Source organism: Typopeltis vanoorti, chromosome 10 (genome assembly GCF_054136105.1).
Source record: "Typopeltis vanoorti isolate ZY-2024b chromosome 10, IOZ_Tvanoo_1.0, whole genome shotgun sequence".
Lineage (NCBI taxonomy): Eukaryota > Metazoa > Arthropoda > Arachnida > Uropygi > Thelyphonidae > Typopeltis > Typopeltis vanoorti.
The window spans coordinates 131437539-131460592 of NC_143558.1; the positions used below are offsets into that span (position 1 = coordinate 131437539).

The following is a 23054-nucleotide window of genomic DNA, read 5'->3' on the forward strand; positions in this document are numbered from 1 at the left end:
TGTTATTACGTTAGCATTTTAATGTATAGATTTTTTTCTTGCAATGTTTGTTGTTGGTATTTCTCTTGTGTTATGCACCCGATGAAGTCTTCTAAGAATGCGAAACAAGCTGTGCAGTTTATTTGAAGTAATGTTTCTATTTTTATCATATGTACACAGCAAGTGATGAGACAATAATTATTATATCAAAACAAAGAACTATATTTGGAATTGTTAATTACACAGATTCAAAATAATCTCCCTCCAACTCCACACAACATTTACATCTATCATACAGATGTTTGAAGGCACAGTGGAAGTCCTGAACGGGATCCTCCTTCAGTCTTTGGGTCACACTGAACTGGATATCCTCAATGTTGCTGTACAGCTCCCTTACAAAGCAGACTTCATCTTGTTTTGTAATTTTCGAATTGTTTTGTAATAGTTCTTTACTGACATGTGGGTGTACAGACATTGCATTGCTCCTAAATAATACTGACTGTTCACTGTTTTGCCCTTACGAACAAATTCACAGTGGATAATTCCAGCAGCATCGAAAAAAAAACAATGACCATTGTCATGACATGTGATTTTTGAAACCTGACTTTCTTCTGCCAGAGAGAAGCGTGCTCGTTGAGCATAGAATGGAGCCAAGATGTTTGGCTCCATTCTATGCTCTGGCATTTCATTTCTGGATCAAACTGAAAACACCAACTTTCATCACTGGTGATAATTCTTTGCAACACATCACAATCTTGATCAAATGGATGAATGAAATTTTGTCAGCATGCTTGCTCTCTGTGTATCAATGTGCATGGCACGAACTTCAAACAAATCTTCCTCTTGTGCAAATCTATTTTAAGATTAATCTGGCCATTTCCTTGCTGTACAAGTGAGTAGTCTAGTGGTTATTTGCTTGTCATGGGCAACAATCTCCCTAGCTTTCACCACATTTTCATTTGTCCATGCAGAAACAGGTCATCCACAGTGTCTTCATCCTTCAGGGACTCCAGAAGAATTTGCAGTCCCTGAAGGATGAATTTCCCCATCTTTAAAAGTTGAAAACTAGTGGAACACCTGTGCACAGCTCAGACAGTTAAAACTGTAAACTTTGTTTTAGGTCTTGGTACACTTCTGTAGCAGTATTTCCTAATTTACAGTAAAATTTTATCACAGCTCTTTGCTCCATGACACAACTTCTGTCATGCTCCACTCACACACTCTTACTTCAATGGTTGCCACATGAAAACTGCTGCATCACTCAACTTGAAAGTTGTACAAGTGAGTAGTAACCACGCTACCGGCTAAGACGTCTATAGACGTTCAAGTTATCATGGATGCGAAGTGCATATTGAAATTGTAATACCATTGATATTACGTTGAAATATATGATGGATACGAAGCGTATGCGGATGCATATTTGATCCATAATGACTGGCAAGGTGGTTAAGGGTTCCCCCATTCCATGATTTTGTTTGGCTGACATTGAAATCAAAGTATTAGCAGATCTCCATTGAACAATGATATAGAACAAAATTTAGGGTTGAAGAAGTTGATATTCAGAAAGTTTCTTGATTTGTCTGGTATAAAGCTTATCAAACAAGAAAAAGGAATTCACTGCTGTCATCAACTTGACCAAGGATTGGACTGAGATTTTTTGTCAATCAGAAATGGTTGTTGATGTTGTTCAATTTGAAAGCCATGGCTGAAGATGCTCTTGATACTAGGGTGAAAATGTTATACTAAAAAAATATATATGTAAGTTAAATTCATTTTGTTATTTATTTATGGAGAAAACTGTTGATTTTTTTTGGTACTTGTTTTAAGTAGTAACTGAATATGCTAGAGAAGTAAGGCATATGTTGAGTACACAGGTATAAGTTGTTATTTTGCCTGTGTGATTGTATGCATGAAAATGTGTAGCTGCTGTTTCCCTTAGTGGAATTACGCACTGATGAGAATTTTGTGTTCCGATTTTCTAGAGCAGTATTTGCCAAGTTTTCTGTGAATATTTGTTTGAGTCTCTAAGATATCTTCTGCCTTTGCAGATATAATTTTTTTTTTGTTTTCCAGGTTTTGGTTGCTTGGATTCCTTGGAGATGAGGAGGTTGTGGAGAAGATTCAGAGGAGAGTGACTAGGTTGGTGAGTGATGTAAAAAATGCTCCCTACATTGATAGATTGAGAGCTTGTGGATTGAAGAGGTTGATTGATAGGCGGAGAAGAGGGGATGTGATAGAAACATCTAAATTACTGAAAGGTTTTTTTAAGATTGATGCAGGAGAAATGTTTCAGCTTGTGTGATAATGATGGAAGAACAAGAGGTCATCCCTGGAAATTAAAGAAAAGTGTGGTTAACAAGGGTGTGAGAATGAGATTTTTTGCCTGGAGGGTAGTGAATGAGTGGAATTCATTGCTTGACTCAGTTGTGAGTTCTTTGTCTGTAAATGAATTCAAGAAGAGATATGATAGATATTGTTTTGCTAGTTTGGGTCTCCCGCAATGAGTCTACTGACTCCATGGAGATACCCGTAATAATAATAATAATATCTTGTATTTAGTGCCAGAAGATCCAATATTTTAAGGTTATAAATGTGTATGAGTGAGTAAAAGAATGCTACTATTTCAATACAAACTTATTTTGTGTGTTTAACACATGCACTTATTTAATGAAATATATAAAAATAAAACTTAGTTTTCATGTAGGTAGCATAGTGGAACATCAAATATATAAGCTTGGGCTTATATATTTGATATATTTATATATACAACAGATCCATAGAAAATTAAAAGTGAATTAAGTTACTATGTAATTCAATTTGAGCAGATAAGTCTAAAATTGCCAGCCAGTCTGCACTGCCGAATCCAGTTGGATACCTACTAACAGAGTGCACCACAAGAAAGTGAGGATTAGACACCTCAGTTGGTTCTCCACATTCTTTACAAGATTATGTGAGGGTTTCCTGCCAGTTATGTAGGTTTGACTCTTAAATAATACATGTAAATTTATATTTTATCATTTTATAAAAAGTTTCATTGCTAACCATAAAAATAGTTTTAAGTTTGAATAATATAATGCATATTTTTTCTTAGTTAAAATAATCAAGTCATTAACAAATTACAGATTTTTCAGTTTTATCTTAAAAACAAATTTCTGTTATTTATGTTGTTGTTGTTTTTTTAATGATAATTCCTACGATGACAATTGTAAAGTATATTAGTACCATGGGCGACTGAATAATCTGGTAGTGCTATTCTACAGACTAACACAGTTCTATGTTAGAACTGAAGTAGTTGAAACTTTTTCAACAATTTCAGGCTTGAAATTGTTAAAAAGGCTGGATGTGATGTAATCACATTACATCCAACGTAATCCAATATAATCTAATCACATCCAATGAAATTTATCTACCACCCAAAAAATATCTGCAAACATCCATTTTTCAAAATCAATTCACAACCAGCAAAGGTGGAATTTGAACTCACAAATATGTTTGCTGAATAATGGAGATGCTATCTAATTGGCTAACCTGGCAAACAAAAAAAAATTATACTTTTAAAAAATGCTAGATAATTTTATAAAAATACTTACATCATGCAAAGGATAAGCTGCTAAATATGCTCTATTTTTAAGAAGATGAAGAATACCTAAAAGAAAAATGTATTGAAATAATGGGAGGAAGGGAAAAGAAAAAAAAAAAGAGAATGATGATCTCAATGATTTCGTTTTGCTTAATAAACATTATTCTGTTGTACATAATAAATTTAGTTTAATCCTTTATCCAAGTGTGAGCAAACAAAGTTTGCACCTGAAAGTGTCTTCAGGACTGGGGTAAGGTTCAGGTGCAAACTTTGTTTGCTCATACTTGGATAAAGGATTAAACTAAATTTATTATATTCTAACCAAGTGAAAAATAAACTTTCAACATCTTTCTCTAAATCCAGAGTAATTTATTAAAAAGGTGGCACACCATTTGGCAACTCCTATAGGTAGAGATGACCTTGCTAATGCTTCTGCCTGGTATCTCCACTTGGGCCTGGCTCCCACTGAAGAGACCTCAATAAAGGTCGAAACTAGTCTGGGTAGTGGCCCTTCACTTAATGCATAACATAACATTAGACATATCTGCAAGGAGATGTGTTTTGCATTATGGGAGATACTGTGATAGGAGTGTTAGTAGCTTGTTCCACCTTTGCAAGGAGTCGTCCTGGTGTTGCACTACCTTACCCCAGTCCTGAAGCTTTCAGGCACAAACTTTGTTTGCTCACACTTGGATAAAGGATTAAACTAAATTTATTATATTCTAACCAAGTGAAAAATAAACTTTCAACATTATTCTGTTGTACATGTTTATACATTTTTCTGGTGATGAATCCTCATGCTCTGTAGATCATATTGTTTCAAAGAAAATGTATAGTTATTCATATCAGAAGACTTCAGATAGCCACAAGTAAACATCCTTAAGCACTTAAATACAGCCAATTCACTTCAAAATGGGAAAAAACTATATATTTGATTTAGAAAAAAAAAAAAAAAGTTAGATATATGAAGAGCCAAAGGCTTCAATTCGGCGACATATAACTTGTTTAAGTTAAGGGATATTACATCCCATATAGTTTCTTAGCCGAATAAGAAACTTTCTTATTCGGCTAAGAAACTATATGGGATGTAATATCCCTTAACTTAAACAAGTTATATGTCGCCGAATTGAAGCCTTTGGCTCTTCATATATCAAATAATTATTAGGACACCTCATGGCAAAACTCGTAGAAGGGTTGTAAGTTCTGTTCGCTACAAACTTGATATTAACTAGGTCTGCCTACTCACTGATGAGACCTCAATAAAGGTTGAAACCGGTCTGGGTAGTGACCTTCTCTCATAATGTCGAACAATAATACAGCTCCTAGGAGCTAAGTTCACATTATGGGTAAACATTATGGGTAAATATCAAGAATAGTGATCGGATCTTGCTCCACCTTTGACACGAGTTGCCTCAGCTTGCACTACCTTTAGGGTCAGTTGCTGCAGTTTCTAGGTATTTGCTTACGCTTGGAATCGCCAAACTTTATAGAGTTTCTACTATATTCGGCTTGAAACTCTTTGAGTTTCTTATTCAGCTAAGAAACTATATGGGATGTAATATCCCTTAACTTAAACAAAAAAAAGTTATATTCTTAGTGCTGGACAAGAGAAGATGACTACAGAAACCTCTACATTGTGAAAGACTACCAGTATCAAATATCAAATATTGTTTAAACATGGTAAGAAGACAATCTTAGCAGGAAGAATTGTAGGTGAAACAATATACTATATATATATATATATATATATATATATATATATATATATATATATATACATACATATACATATATACATACATATACATATATACATACATATATATATATACATACATATATATATATACATACATATATATATATACATACATATATATATATACATACATATATATATATACATATACATATATATATATACATACATATATATATATACATATACATATACATATACATATATATACATATACATATACATAAATACATATACATATATATATATATACTATAATATATGAAAAGGCCAATAGAACTTAAAAACAACTATGAGTTTGATTGACTGTTCTATCATCAACTTATTGAGATTAAACTTCACTAACATGACAACTCTTTTTTAACTTTCCAAATATTGTGTAGTTTTGTTCCTTGGTTCTGTTTCATATACTATAGATATAGAGGCCAATCAGGCTGCTCAGTTGGCCTGAATCAGGCCAGTGGTGGTAGTATCCACCTGGAGATTGTTTTGGACCAGTTTCCCTGCATAGTGACACTGTGGCCTGATGGATCAGGATTCTTCCAGCAAGGCATATTAAACAGCACATTCAAGTATTCCATGTGATAATGACTAATTTTCCTAATTTGAATCCCATCAAGCATTTGTGGGATCAAGTGGAACCCAGCTTCTGCCAGTTGACACCAGTACCTCACTCAATCACTGACCTCTTGAATGTTATTCTGTTAGTTAGCCCAGAATACCTCAGGTCACTTGCTATGGTCTAGTGGAGTCAATGCCAAGATGGGTGCAAGCAGTCATCTTGAGCAAAGATGCTACAAGGTATGTGGTCATAGTGTTTAGTCTCATGAGTGTATGTGAATATATATTTTTATGTGAATTCTACCCACAAAAGGTTGTAAACCTATAGTATAGTGTTACTACTGTAGGTAGGCAGGCAGGCAGGTTAAGAAATCTGGAGAATCCCTGCTCTAGAAAAGCACAGATGATTTCCAAGCCACTTCAGGGCTCCAATAAGCAGAATGATGGATTCACACTGGTAGAATAAAATTCATCTAGCACCTAACCCACAATGCCTACCATAGGACTCAAACCTAGAGCCTGTCAGACAAAGAGTGGTTACACTTGGCCAACTAGATAGGCAAACTGGTTTACAGCAGTACCTTTGAATGTCATAGGTATTTTTTCTGTAGCCATTCAGTAACACCTGTTGGAGAAAATGCCTAGTTCTATTTTCTGTCTTTTTCCCCCATCTTGTAACAGGATTAAAGTTCAATGAAATGTTTGATCAAACCACTTTTTTATTTTGTTTCCAAACTAGCAAGCATCCAGGTATATATTGAGTTTTTTTTCTGTATATTTGTAATGAATATGACCAAGTTGCCACCTATTGGTTAGAGTGATCATAAGGTCTTGGCCTGGGAGGTGGCTAAAGGTGTGGAATTTTTGATTAAGAAATGGTATATGTGGAATTACCGTGCTGGCAAGTATGACAAGCTTAGGAGATTGCTTGGATCAGTGCTATGGCATGTACAACTGCAAGGGCTGGATGTCGATAGAGCATGGGAAGTGGTCAAGGAGCATTTACAAAAGGTTATGGCTGATTGTATACCTAGGGTCCGAATAGTAAAACAAGTGGGGGTTAAATGGATGAATAACACCAATAAGCTTGAGCTGCAAAAAAAGAAACAACTGTGGAGGGAATTTAAAGAAAGGGGTGACCTGCAGGCACATGAACAGTATAAAGTGCAGGCCAGAAGGGTAACGAGTGTGGTAAAAACAGCAAAAGCCGATTATGAAAGGAAACTAGCTATGCAAGCAAAAGAGAATCCCAAACAGTTCTTTCAATATGCTGCAAGCAAGAAAAAAAACTGTACATGGCAAAATGATTTTAAGGAATGCTGATGGTAAGGAGGTCACTGAACCAGCCGATATAGTGGAGTTACTGAGCGTGCACTTTGCAAAAGTATATCATCCAGGTGGTGACATTGAAAAAATGAAGGAGCCATTAGTTTATATGGGAATTGTGATGAATGAAGTGGAGGTGAATAGTCTATTACAGAACCTTAATGTGAATACATCTGTGGGATTGGATGATATAACGGCACGGGTCTTGCGTGAAGCGGCTAAGGAATTATCAGTGCCCTTGACCATGTTGTTTAATCTGAGTCTCGGGTCTGGTTTAGTCCCAAAGGCGTGGAAAGAGGGGAAAATAGTTTCACTGCATAAAGGAGGATCCAAGACTATGGTTGCAAATTACCAACCGATCAGCATATCAGGAGTTGTTGTCAAGGTCTTGGAGAAAGTAGTCAAGAAAAAAATATAGGAATGGATTGATGAAAATGAGATACTGTACAGGGGACGACATGGCTTTGTAAAGGGTAGATCAGGCCTGAGTAATTTGCTCAAGTTTTATAACAAGGTGACGGCTGAACTGGATAAGGGAAATGGGCAGTGATACTGCTGGACCCCTGGCAAAGGCGTTTGACAGGATACCACATGGAATTCTAATTCGTAAACTACAACATATGGGAATGGATATAGGATTGGTGAGATGGATAGGTGGGTGGTTGATGGAGAGATATCAAAGAGTAGTTTATTCAGGAGTAGGGTCCAAAAGACGGCCTGCGACTAGTGGTGTGCCGCAGGGTTCTGTTCTTGGACCACTGCTGTTTAATCTGTTCATTCACGATATAGGGAAGGATCTAAGTGGAACAGTTCATTTGTTTGCTGATGATGCAAAGTTGGGGAGGGCGATAGTGAATGCAGAAGATGTCAAAGTCTTGCAGGATGACTTACATAGATTGGAGTTCTGGGCTAAGGAGAATGGATGTCAATTTAATGTGACAAAATGTAAGGTTATGCATTTTGGGGTGAAAAGATTAGCAGCAGTATACCACATGGGTGGAACTGTACTCCAAGAGATTGATGAGGCCAGGGACTTGGGAGTGTTGGTGAATAGGGAGATGAAGTTTAGGGGGCACATTGCGAAAGTAGCTAAATCAGCTCATCAACTCACTTGGTTGTTGAAAAATACCTTAACGAGCAGAGACAAGCAAGTTATTGTACCTCTGTACCGAGCCTTGATAAGACTCATCTTGACTACTGTGCCCAGATTTGGTCACCTAGGTTCTTTCTTGATGGGGAGGAAGTGGAGAGGATCCAGAGGCGAGTGACTAAGATGATAGCAGGTCTATGGAATGAACCATAGGAGAACAGGTTGAAGATTTGTGGGTTGCAGAAACTGGTTGATAGGTGGAAAAGGGGAGATATGATTGAGACATTCAAATTGCTAAAACGATTCTATAAGATTAATTCAGAGGATATTTTTGTGATCAGGACTGGTGGTGGGAGAACTAGGGGACACCTATGGAAGCTGGGCAAGAGTGTGGTTAGCAGTGGTGTTAGAGCTGGGTTATTTATTTTTAGAGTGGTAAATAAGTGGAATAAGCTGCCAGAGTCTGTTGTGGGTGCTATGACAGTGAGCGAGTTCAAGGAAAGGTATGATAGATACTGTGAGAATGTCGTATAGTTGTGTGGACATGATGTTTAGGGTCTCCCTCGAAAAGTCTAAGTACTCCTTGGAGTAGCCCGAAAATAATAATAGTAATAATAATAATAATATTTCTGAAAACAGTGTCATTAGCACTGTTTAACTGCTCAAATCACTGACATATGGTCGAGTGCCATAATTTAAATCTGTTTGGAAAACTTCATATTTGCATGATATGAGTTCACATGTGATTAGTGCAATCTCTAATCATATTGCCCAAATACTGTAAGAATATGCTGCCTTTAAGTCAATCATGAAACTACAGTCTGTAGGAAGCATTCAAAAGCCTTGATATGAGATTAACAAGACTTCAATGGGGCAATGTCTCAAAGGAGTGGAGAGAGAATAAAATTATTTCATTTCATAAAGAAGGTAATAAAAGACTAAGATAGTGAATTACAGCCCTAATCAGTGTACAAAGAGTTGTAGTGAAGTTACGGGAGGGTGTTGACAACAGTAGTGTTATGGTCAACAAAGATTTGTAAAAGAAACATTATGTTTTATAATCTACTTAGATATAACTACGCATGTTAAAAGGTACGAAAGTGAGGCGAGAGTGGTGGAAGGAAATGAAATTGAGAGAACGAATGAAACTAGAAATGGCATGACGCAGAAATCAGAAGTGAAAAAAATCGAAAGAATGAATGATAACAAAAGTTGGACGTATGTTGGACCGAAAGTACGGAAACAAAGAAGGATAAATGAGAGTAAAAGTGAGAAGAGGGGGGGTCGAGAGATAGAAAGAAAGATTGAATGATAGAGAGAATGTGTCGCGAGATTTGGAAGTTGAATTGGATTGGATGAGGCAAGAAATGAAATGGATGTGGAATGAAATTAAGAGAATTCAGGTCAAAACTATTAAAATAAATCATGATGGCATGAAAGAGTTAACGAAAGATGAATGAGTGGCGTTGTATGGTGAATCCATTATTAAAGGTGTGCTAGAGGATAGAATGCACAAGGTATGTTTTCCAGGCGGTAAAATAATTAGAGTGATTGAGGCATTGGATATGAGGCGGGAGCGAGCAAAAGAGTTAATAGTATTAATTGGTACAAATGATTTTAGAGAGGGCAAAGAGTGTGTCAGAATGGATATCAGGACGCTGCTTGGAAGGATAAAAGAAAATAGTGTAACAGGAAGGGTAGTCAGTGTGTTGCCTAGGTATGACTGTGGTGAAATGAGGCAGAGAGCAAGGATTATAAATGATATGCTGGCTGAAATGTGTGAGGAGATGGGAGTACAGTTTATTAATGTGTGGAATGAGTTTGAGGGAAGAAGTGAGCTGTATGGGAGTGATGGACTGCATTTCAGTGGTTATGGTGTGAGTCGGAGAGACTGCTGCTGGAAGGTAGAGAAGTGAATAGAGAGAATGAATCAGATCGAGAGGGGAGTGATGTGGAAGAGCAGGAGAGTAAGACAGGAGAGATTGAAGAAGTGGATATGAATGGGGAAGTGAGTGGTATGAGTATAGAAAATGAGAAAATGGGTGTGCAAGAGGAGCAGTGAAACGGGGAGGCTCAGGGTGGACAGGGGTACACAGCGTGAGAAAGGTGGATGCTCCAAGAGGAGGTGAGAGCATGTGTAGGCAGGAAAGAATGGGATGACCAGGGATCAAGAGGAAACAGTTGGAATTAAAAAGGGTTCTAAAATGAAGAAGCAGAAAGGGAAATGGCCCCAGTCTAGCATGGAGAAATCATGTCGAGTGAGTGGCATCAGTGGAACTAGCTGTAGATCCAGAAATGAGCTGTTGTGTTTGTATACCAATGCTAGAAGTATAAGAAACAAGGCAGATGAAATGGTTGCACTAATGGCATCTGTTCACCCAAAGATTGTCGGAATAAGTGAGACATGGTTGGAAGAGGATGACATCCTGACAGGAATAGAGATGGAAAGGTATGATGTGTTTTGTGAGGATAGAAGGGGTAAAAAAGGAGGGGAAGTGTTATTGATGATAGAGAAAGAGTTATGTCCATACAAAGTAGAGATGCAAGATGGAAATAGTGCCAGTGGATTTGAGGCAGTATGGTGGTGACAGTGAAATGTATAGTCAAATCAGCCAAGCAAATAAGAAAAGGGTGATCACATTATAGGTGATTTTAATTATGGCAATATAGACTGGAATGATGAGATAGCAACTGGAAGTAAAGAAAATGAGTGTCTGTAGTTTTTGAGGGATAACTACCTCAGACAGTATGTAACAGAGGGTACACAAGGATTAAGGATCTTGGATTTGGTCATCTCATCAGAGGATGTAATTATAAATGAGGTGTCAAATCATCCACCAATTGGTAAGAGTAGCCATGAGTTGATTACTGGGTGGTTGCCAACAGTGCAAGGACCCCTGTGAAAAAAGGGAATATGTGTAACTACGGGGGGGGGGTGATTATGAAGCGCTCAGGAGAGAGCTTGCGGGTGTAGCATCGAATGAGGAGTTAGCTGGAAAAGAGATCAATACAGCTTGGGGGATTTTAAAAAACTATCTAGTAGATGCAATGTCTAAATGTATTCCAAGGGTGAGAAGGTTAAATAAGGTAGGTGTGAGATGGACGAATAAAGAGATTAAGCATGCGATATAGAGAAACAGGGCATTGTGGAGGCAGCATAAGAGAAGTGGAAATAACCAATTTCATGAGGTCTACAAAGACTAGACAAGGAGGGTGATTTGGTTGGTGAGAGTAGTTAAAGAGAGGTATGAACAGCAGTAAGCTAATGAAGCCAAAAAGAATCCTAGGGAGTTCTTTCGATACATAGCCAGCAAAAGAAAGAATGATTATGGAAGGATGACATTGATTGCAGAAAATGTTATAAAGACAGCTGTTGCAGAATGTGTGGTGGAGATGAGATACTTAATGAGCAGTTCATAAAGATCTTTCGATCTTGTGAATGTGACTTCATGGAGAGATTGAGAGCAGCTGATGATGAGGAGGAGAGACTGACTGTAAGTGAGCAAGAGGTGTTTGCAGAGTTGAGTAAACTAGATGTAAATAAGGCTGTTGGACTTGATAATATATCACCGCATCTTCTGAAGGAATGTGCCAGAGAGTTGACACCTGCCTTGACATATTTTTTTAATATGAGTCTTGCACTTGGTCAAGTCCCTAAGGAGTGGAAGAAGGGCAAGATTGTGCCACTTCATAAAGGAGGTAATCGAACTCAAGCATCAAACTATAGGCCTATCTGTGTGTCAGGTGTTGTGGTTAAGTTGTTGGAGAAGCGTGTGAGAACTAGCATCCAGAATTGGGTTGACAACAATGGTATTATCTTTCATGGACAGCATGTATTTGCTAAAGGGAGGTCATGTTTTAGTAATCTACTTACTTATTACAATAAAGTGACTGCTTCCTTGGACAGAGGAGAAGGATACACAGTAATATACTTGGATTTCACAAAGACTTTTGATAGAGTACCTCATGATAAGTTGACAGTCAAACTAGAGCAGATGGGGTTGGATATTAGATTAGTGCATTGGATTGGAGACTGGCTATCTGATAGGAATCAACAAGTTGTGTATGTGGGTGCGATATCCAGGAAAAGGAAAGTCACTAGTGGAGTGCCTCAGGGGTCTGTTTTAGGGTCATTACTGTTTAACTTGTATATTAATGATATTGGCGAAGATTTGGATGGAGATATTCAGTTGTTTGCAGATGATGCAAAGTTGGGACAAACCATAAAGAGTAGTGAAGATGTTGTGGCCTTGCAAGGAGACTTGAATAAATTGAGTGATTGGACACAGAAATGGAGATGCGAGTTCAATGTTGCAAAATATAAGGTTTTAAAATTTGGAAAACAAAGATAGGATGCAGAATTTATGCTTGGTGAGAATATTTTGTTGGAGGTAGAGGAAATAAGAGATCTGGGGGTGATAGTGGATAAGGATATAAAATTGTGAAGACAACACAAAGGCTTCTGGGAATGATATGGAGGACACTGACGAGTAGAAGTAGGGAGATTCTTGTTCCATTGTATAAGGCTTTGATTAGGCCACACATGGACTATTGTGCCCAGATTTGGTCACCTGGTTTTCAGAAGGATGAAGAGATGTTGGAAAGGGTCCAAAGGCGACTGACTAAGGTAGTTTCTGACCTCTGGAATGTCGAGTATGAGGAAAGATTGAAAAGATGTAATTTGCAGAGTCTAGTGGGGGGAAGGAAGAGGGGAGATATGATAGAGACCTACAAGTTGGTAAGGGGTTGTTATAGGATCAATGGTGGAGAAGTTCTACAGAGAATAGTGGGAGATCAGGGGAGAACCAGAGGTCATCCCTGGAAACTGTATAAAGAGGGTGTGAGTAGGGGAGTGAGAGGCAGGTTTTTTTCGTGCAGAGTTGTGAATGATTGGAATGCCTTGCCTGAGAGTGTGGTGTCTGCAGGGAGTTTGAATGTGTTTAAGACCCGGTATGATGAGATGTGTGGGAGATAAAAGGACCTCCTAGATGAGTCTTTGACTCCATGAGGTCTTGTTTAATAATAATAATAATAATAATATCTCCCATCTTCCTTCTCTCCACTAGACTCTGCAAATTACATCTTTTCAATCTTTCCTCATACTCAACATTCCAGAGGTCAGAAACTACCTTAGTCAGTCGCCTTTGGACCCTTTCCAACATCTCTTCATCCTTCTGAAAACCAGGTGACCAAATCTGGGCACAATAGTCCATGTGTGGCCTAATCAAAGCATTATACAATGGAACAAGAATCTCCCTACTTCTACACGTCAGTATCCTCCTCATCATTCCCAGAAGTCTTTGTGTTGTCTTCACAATTTTGGCGATGAGTCCCCTAAATTTTAGATCCTTATCCACTATCACTCCCAGATATCTTATTTCCTCCCAACAATATATTCTCACCAAGCATAAATTCTGCATCCCATCTTTGTTTTCCAAATTTTAAAACCTTACAATTTGCAACATTGAACTCACATCCCCATTTGCTTGCCCAATCACTCAATTTATTCAAGTCTTCTTACAAATCCACAACATCTTCACTACTCTTTATGGTTCGTCCCAACTTTGCATCATCTGCAAACAACTGAATATCTCCATCCAAATCTTTGCCAATATCATTAATATACAAGTTAAATAGTAATGGCCCTAAAACAGATCCCTGAGGCACTCCACTAGTGACTTTCCTTTTCCTGGATATTGCACCTCCATACACAACTTGTTGATACCTATCAGATAGCCAGTCTCCAATCCAATGCACTAATCTAATATCCAACCCCATCTGCTCTAGTTTGACTGTCAACTTATCATGAGGTACTCTATCAAAAGCTTTTGCGAAATCCAAGTATATTACTGTGTATCCTTCTCCTCTGTCCAAGGAAGCAGTCACTTTATTGTAATAAGTAAGTAGATTACTAAAACACGACCTCCCTTTAGCAAATCCATGCTGTCCATCAAAGATTATACCATTGTTGTCAACCCAACTCTGGATCCTAGTTCTCACAAGCTTCTCCAACATCTTAACCACAACACCTGACACACAGATAGGCCTATAGTTTGATGCTTGAGTTCGATCACCTCCTTTATGAAGTGGCACAATCTTGCCCTCCTTCCACTCTTTAGGGACTTGACCAAGTGCAAGACTCGTATTAAAAAAATATGTCAAGGCAGGTGTCAACTCTCTGGCACATTCCTTAAGAATACGCAGTGATATATTATCAAGTCCCACAGCCTTATTTACATCTAGTTTACTCAACTCCCCAAACACCTCTTGCTCACTTACAGTCAGTCTCTCCTCCCCGTTACCAACTGCTCTCAATCTCTCCATGAAGTCATATTCACAAGATTGAAAGATCTTTATGAACTGCTCATTAAGTATCTCCACCACACATTCTGCAACAGCTCTTTTTATACCATTTCCTCCAATCAATGTCATCCTTCCATAATCATTCTTTCTTTTGCTGGCTACATATCGAAAGAACTCCCTAGGATTCTTTTTAGCTTCATTAGCTAACTGCTGTTCATACCTCTCTTTAGCTACTCTCACCAACCAAGTCACTCTCCCTGCCTGGTCTTTGTAAAACTAATGAAATTGGTTACTTCCACTTCTCTTATGCTGCCTCCACAATGACCTTTTTCTCTGTATTGCATGCTTAATCTCTTTATTCATCCATCTCACACCTAACTTATTTAACCTTCTCACCCGTGGTATACATTTAGACATTGCATCCGCTAAATATTTTTTGAAAATCCCCCAAGCTGCATTGATCTCTTTTCCAGCTAACTTATCATTCCATGCTACACCTGCAAGCTGTCTCCTGAGCTCTTCATAATCACCCCCCTTGTAGTTCCACATATACCCTTTTTTCACAGGGGTCCTTGCACTGCTGGCAACCACCCAAGTAATCACCTCATGGTCACTTTCACCAATTGGTGGATGATTTGATACCCCATTGATAATTACATCCTCCGATGAGATGACCAAATCCAAGACCCTTAATCCTCGTGTGCCCTCTGTTACATACTGTCTGAGGTAGTTATCCCTCAAAAACTCAACTCATTTTCTTTACTCCCAGTTGCTATCTCTTCATTCCAGTCTATATTGCCATAATTAAAATCACCCATAATGATCACCCTTTTCTTATTTGCTTGGCTTATTTGACTATACATTTCACTATCACCACCATCCACATTACCAGGTCTATAACAACATCCCACCAAGTATTTGATTCTATTCACCTCTATCTCACACCATACTGCCTCAAAACCACTGGCCCCATTTCCCTCTTGCATCTCTACCTTGTATGGACATAACTCTTTCTCTATCATCAATAGCACTCCCCCTCCCTTTTTACCCCTTCTATTATCATGAAACACATCATACCTTTCCATCTCTATTCCTGTCAGGATGTCATCCTCATCTAACCATGTCTCACTTATTCCGACAATCTCTGGGTGCACAGACGCAATTAGTGCAACCATTTCATCCGCCTTGTTTCTTATACTTCTAGCATTGGTATACAAACACAACAACTCATTTCTGGATCTACAGCTAGTTCCACTGATACCACTCACTCGATGTGATCTCTCCATGCTGGACTGGGGCCATTTCCCTTTCTGCTTCTTCATTTTAGAACCCTTTGCAATTCTATCTGTTTCCTTTTGATCCCTGATCATCCCATTACTTTCCTGCCTACACATTCTCTCACCTCCTCTTGGAGCATTCACCTTTCTCACGCTGTGTATCCCTGTCCACCCTGAGCCTCCCCGTTTCCCTGCTCCTCTTGCACACCCATTCTCTCATTTTCTATACTCATACCACTCACTTCCACATTCATTTCCACTCCTTCAATCTCTCCTGTCTTACTCTCCTGCTCTTCCTCATCACTCCCCTCTCGATCTGATTCATTCTCTCTATTCACTTCTCTACCTTCCAGCAGCAGTCTCTCCAAGCGACTCACACCATAACCACTCAAATGCAGTCCATCGCTCCCATACAGCTCACTTCGTCCCTCAAACTCATTCCACACATTAACAAACTGTAGTCCCATCTCCTCACACATTTCAGCCAGAATATCATTCATAATCCTTGCTCTCCGCCTCATTTCACCACAATCATACCTAGGCAACACACTGACCACCCTTCCTGTCACACTGTTCTCCTTTATCTTTCCAAGCAGTCTCCTGACATTCATTTTGACATGCTCTTTGTTCTCTCTCAAATCATTCGTACCAATTAATACAATTAACTTTTTTGCTCGTTCCCGCCTCATATTCAATGCCTCAATCACTCTACTCGTTTTACCGCCTGGAAAACATACCTTGTGCATTTTATCCTCTAGCACACCTTTAATAATGGAGTCACCATACAACGCCACTCGCTCATCATTTGTTAACTCTTTCATGCCATCATGATTTATTTTAATAGTTTTGACCTGAATTCTCTTAATTTCATTCCGCATCCATTTCATTTCTTGCTTCATCCAATCCAATTCACCTTCTGAACCTCGCGACACATTCACTCTATCATTAAATCTTTCTAACTTTCTAACTCTCGACCCCCTCTTCTCACTTTCCCTCTCATTCATCCTTCTTTGTTTCCGTAATTTCGGTCCAACATACGTCCAAATTTCACTATCATTCTTCTCACTTTTACTGTCATTCATCTTTCTTTGGTTCAGTACTTTCGTTCCAACATGCGTCCAACTTTCGCCATCAGTCATTCTTTTTTCGCTATCATTCATTCTTTTGATTTTTTTTACTTGCGATTTCTGCACCACGCCATTTCTACTTTCATTCGTTCTCTCAATTTCGTTTCTTTCCGCCTCACTTTCGTCCCTTTTAACATCCGTTATGGTTGTCAAATCGCTCTTTTTCTTTTTTCCTGATTTTTTAACATTTTTTCGCCTGTCTTTCTCGCCATCCTCCTCTTTCAAACGTGCACTCGCGACACAATCGGTACTAGCACTTTCTGTCATCAACTTCATATTCGCATTCATCAATTCCTCGTTCAGGTCACATTTCGCACACACCCTTCTTCCATCCGCACTAAACATCCACAAATCATTTATGTAATCGAAGGAATACATATAACAGACCTCACACTTAATGAACCGACTGAAATCCACATTAAAATCATGGAATGACAATGCCGCCGCCATTTTTTTTTTTTCTCTGCAGGTTACTAGGTCTAATATATAATGTTTTCGTATTTAGTTTAAGCAAGAAAAAAACCCCACACTAATAATATCGGTAGCGTACAACGTTTACAGCCACTCTTACTTAAACAATTACGCATATATACTTAATTATTCCTAGTAAAACTTATCTGAATCAGGAGCTCTTCAAAACACGTTCGTAGCGCTTGACCCACTAGCGCCCTCTTCAACAACTATGCAATCTTATGAGCTATCTTAGCAACCTTCTCTGTCTACCATCATCACTAAATTTCTAGCTTCTTCTATTCCGTAGAATACAGTTCCATTAATATGGTACACAACTTGTAATCTATTTATCCCAAACTTCATTACTTTACATTTCTTCACATTAAACTAACACCTATAATCTTTTTTGTCCATACTAACAGCCTATTGAAATCATCCTCAAGCTTTCTGCATCACCTTGAATAACTATTATCCTATCTAATATTGCATCACCAGCAAACAAATGATGCATCTGAATATTTCCTTTCAAGTTATTTCATATATCATTTATGTACAAATTAAACAGTAGCTGTGCTAGCACGGCAATGGTTACCTGCTTTTGCGTGGATTCAGCTCTTCCATGTACAACTTTTTGATATCTGTCCACAAATCACCATCTTGTCCACATAAGCAGTGTCATAACCATCCCCATTTGTTCTAACTTGCATAACAAAGTTCCATGTGGTATTCGGTCAAATGCCTTTGCAAATTCCATCGGAATCATGTAGCCATTTCCCTTATCTAACTCAGCTGTCACTCTACTATAAAAATGTTAGGAAATAACTAAGACACGACAGACCCTTTACAAAGCCATGTTGCTCCTCATACAATATCATATTCTTATCTACCTTTTTGCATCTGGATGGTGTGACTAATAAAAGAGTGGTCTGAAACATTCTCGGCCTAACAATGAAAAAACCAAATTTATATTTTCAAAATTATTTTTATTTTTCAAAAATCTCCCTTAAGACTAATACATTTATTCCAGCAATGCTCCAGCAACATTATCCCGTCCTGTTCTTGGTAATGTAGCGGTTGTCAGTAAGATCTGAAAAATACCCCTATACAGCTGCAATCACTCTTGATTCGAAGGAAAATGCTGACCAGCAAGAAAGAGTTTTAGTTTTGAGAAGAGATAGAAGTCAGAGGGAGCCAAATTTAGGGAATAGGGTGGATGTTCCAACAATTCATAGTTCAGATCTCTTAATTTTCCCATTGCCAAAACTTTTGTGGTCAGGTGCATTGTCCTGATGAAAGATGATTTTTTTCTTCTGCAAACTGGGTCTTTTCTCACAAATTTTTTTTGTCTAGTTGGGTTAAAAGATCGGAATAATATTCCCCGGTTATTGTTTTACCCTTTTCAAAATAATTAATAAACAAAATACCTTTGGCATCACAAAACACCAATGTCATGACTTTCCTGCTGATAGAACAGACTCTGTCTTTGGTGCTGAACAACCAGATTCTGTTCACTGTTTTGACTGCTGTTTGGATTCTTGTGTGTAATAGTGAATCCAACTCTCATTAATAGTAATAAATCGATGCACAAAATCAGTTTTATTCTTGTTAAAATGCTCCAAGCACTGTTCAGATATTTTTATGCGAGTACGTTTTTGATCTGCTATGAGCAAGCATGGCACCCTTCTTGCACGAAGCTTTTACAAGTCAAGGTTCACTTCAACATTATCCTCTGAGTTGTATTTGCAACTTTTGCTATATGACCTTTGAACTTCAAATTCCTATTCACCAAAACGCCAAGGTCCCTGGCCTCCTCAGTTTCTTGTAGCATAACCCCTCTGATATAATATGCTACTGGAACTCTAATCATGCCAAAGTGCATAACTTTACACTTACTAACATTAATCTAACACCCATTTTTGTTTGCCCAAATTTCCAGCCTATTCAAATCATTTTGTAAGTGCTGAATATCAGTAGAATCCCTGATTGCCCTACCTATTTTCGCATCATCGGCAAACAATTGGACATCAGATGTTAGACTCAGTCTGATGTCATCAATATACAGATTGAACAATAATGGCCCAAGGACTGAACCCTGAAGTACACCACTGGTCACCTTAAATCTGGCAGATTAACACCCACTGTATACCACTTTTGACATCTGTCTCTCAACCATCCCCTGATCCAAGTCAACAGTTTATATTCCAATCCTATGTTCTCCAGTTTCCGCAACAGCCTGTTGTGTGGTATCCTATCAAATGTCTTAGAAGAGTCCAACATATCATAGTGTATCCATTCCCTTTATCCAAATTGGCCGTAACATTATTATAAAATATGAGCAAATGGCTAAAACATGACCTTCCTTTAATAAACCCATGCTACTCCTTGCAGAGTATAGCTTGTTTCTCTACCCATTTCTGTATGATAGTTTTTATCAACTTCTCTAAAATCTTCACTACCACATCAGAGATACTAATAGGTCAGTAGTTTGGACTGAGTTTTTGCACCACTCTTCTACAATGGAACTATCATACATTCCTTCCATTCCTGTGGTATATACTGAGCTGAGACTCAAATTATATAAATATGTGAAAGGCTTAGCAAATATTTGGCTGAACATTTCTTTAGGATAAGTGCTGATAACACTGGCCAACAAAAAAAAAATTTTTTCTGCTGATTATGATCTGACACTTGTTTTTTTACTAATTTGGGTGCGCTGATTTCAAATATCAAACCCATTTTTCTCTATCACGTCAGGATTTTCCTCTATGGCATTTTTGTATTGCTAATTTGTAAGTTTTTGATAGTTCTAAGGAGGCAGTACTATTTAGAGGATCAAAAAAATCGATTTTTTAATATTATTTTCTGAAAGTATGTTCTTTTAAAAATCTGTTCCTAACTTTTTATCAAGAAATTCGAAAAATTCCCAAAGATATAGCCTATTATTCAAAGCGGTGTGCAGATCAGAATTGGAGCACTCACCACTCTCGCTTGTTAGTAAACGAATAAATGCGTAAGAACCTGCAACGGCACGTACTGGCGCTTTGAATGCGAGAGAGGCCGATAACCGACCTAATACATTTAGGTGATGAAAAGTAGACGATGACAACTGCCTAAACCAAATGAATGCTATATGAGTCATAGCGGACAAAGAACGATCGAAATCAGTCAATCGTTAATGGATCGTGAAAGTATGATGAGCACTTATAACGTTTCAATAAAGTCTCTGGTTTTTTTTGTCTTGTTAACTGCATGTTAGTCAGCAGTGAAGAAAATACATCATGTCTACTACTCGAAATTGTATCAATAGTGTAGATTCCTTCTGCTACATTTGTGGCAGTTTTACTGTTCCCAGTCAAAGGACAAATATCACTGATTTCGTTAAGAAAGTGTACTTTGCATACTTTGACGTAAAAATTGCAGATCAGGACAAGTCATGGGCTCCAAATAAAGTGTGTAAGTCGTGTAGAAAATTTACGACAGTGGAGCAAGGGAAAACACCAAAAATTAGCTTTTGGCATTCCAATGATTTGGCATGAACCGAAAAATCACATAATGATTGCTATTTTTGTTTAGTTCAGACTTCTGGTTATAATAAGAATAAGAAAAAAATTGTGCATCCAAATCTCGACTCTGCAATTCGGCCAGTTGCTCATTGCAATGAAATAGCCGTGCCAATTTATAAAGGACTTCCTTTACTTGAGAACGAGCATGATCGGGAAACACCAGATGTTCTTGAGGAGCAAGACCCGGATGTTGATTTAGACAATGAAAATTTAATTTCTAGTTCTGGACCGCAACGTTTTACTCAAGCGGAATTGAATGACTTAGTAAGAGATTTGGGCCTATCAAAGGAATCATCGGAATTGTTAGCTTCAAGATTAAATGAAAAAAACTTACTGGAGCAAGATACGAAGATAACTTTTTATCGTAGCAGGGAAAGTAATCCTGTACAATATTTTAAACACGAGTGTGGGTTTGTTTACTGTAACAATGTGTCAGGTTTACTAACTGAAATGAGTGTTGTACAATATCATCCAAACGAGTGGCGTTTATTTATCGACAGTTCAAGCAGAAGTCTCAAGTGTGTCTTACTATACAACGGGAATGTATATGGCTCAATTCCTACTGGCTATTCAGTCCACTTAAAGGAAACATATGAGGATATTAAAAAGGTTCTGAAGTTATTAAAATATACAGACCATAACTGGATCATCTGTGTGGATCTTAAAATGGTGAACTTTTTACTTGGCTTTCAAAGAGGATATACAAAGTTTCCGTGTTTTCTATGCTTCTGGGATAGTCGAGCTAGAAACCAACACTGGAGTCAGAAACATTGGCCTCTTAGAATATCCTTAAATGTTGGAGAACAGAATGTTATAAATCAACCTTTAATCGACAGAGAAAAAATCATTTTTCCACCTCTACACATCAAACTAGGTCTTATGAAGCAGTATGTTAAAGCTTTAGATTTACAAGGTGACTGTTTCCAATACATATGTGAAAAATTTCCATGACTTAGTTATAAAAAAATTAAAGCCGGTGTATTTGATGGACCGCAAATTAGAACTTTAATGAGAGAACCCAAATTTCATCAACTCTATGAATGAAATTGAGAAAGAGACCTGGACTTCATTTACGATGGTTGCGAATAATTTTCTTGGAAACAAAAAAGCATGCAATTACAAAGATCTAGTGGAGACAATGCTTGGAAATTTCCAGGGAAATTTTCAAGCATTTCGGCGGGAAATCTATGAAGATTTCCCGCCGAAAATTTAGGTGCTGTAAGCGATGCACAAGGCGAAAGATTTCATCAAGACTTAAAAACTATGGAAGATCAGTACCAAGGAAGATGGGATTCTCACATGATGGCCGACTACTCGGCCATCATGTGGAATATTCAAAGGGATTGCCAAAACAGAACACACAGCAGAAATTGCTACAAACAAAAATTTATTCCCTGAAACTCATGTGTAAGTAAAATTATTTTTTTATAAATATTCTTGTGATTTTTAATGAATATTGTTAAGTAGTTATGTATCTAATTATCAGCCTCTCTCGCATTCAAAGCTCCAGTACGTGCCGTTGCAGGTTCTTACGCATTTATTTGTTTACTAACAAGTGAGAGCGGTGAGCACTCCGATTCTGATCTGCGCACCGCTTTGAATAATAGGCTACATCTTTTGGAATTTTTCGAATTTCTTGATAAAAAGTTAAGAACAGATTTTTAAAAGTACATACTTTCAGAAAATAATATTAAGAAATCGATTTTTTTGATCCTCTAAATAGTACTGCCTCCTTAAAACTATCAAAAACGTACAAATTAGCAATACAAAAATGCAATAGAGGAAAATCCTGACGTGATAAAGAAAAATGGGTTTGATATTTGAAATCGGCGCACCCAAATTAGCAAAAAACAAATCTCATATAAAAGTCAGCAAAAATTGTGTTGGACCGTGTAATCTATCTGTCCCTATGTACAAATTCTTATCCAGGTTATGCAACAGCTCTTCAACCTCATTTTCATGAACCTCTAACTCTTCATCCAATGTAACAGTAGTACTCTGCACCATGTTACATACACCTGGTTGATAAAGCTTAG

The 23054-nt window shown here is 37.8% G+C and overlaps 1 protein-coding gene across 1 annotated transcript in view; it reads right to left on the minus strand.

Annotated features, from left to right (window-relative positions):
- LOC150102798 (anoctamin-5-like) overlaps window positions 1–23054 on the minus strand; it is a 621013-nt gene that overhangs the window by 371925 nt on the left and 226034 nt on the right. The window contains exon 7 of the mRNA XM_090398743.1: window positions 3570–3625. Within this exon, the coding sequence (XP_090254869.1) occupies window positions 3570–3625 (56 nt within the window). The remainder of the gene's footprint in view (window positions 1–3569; window positions 3626–23054) is intronic.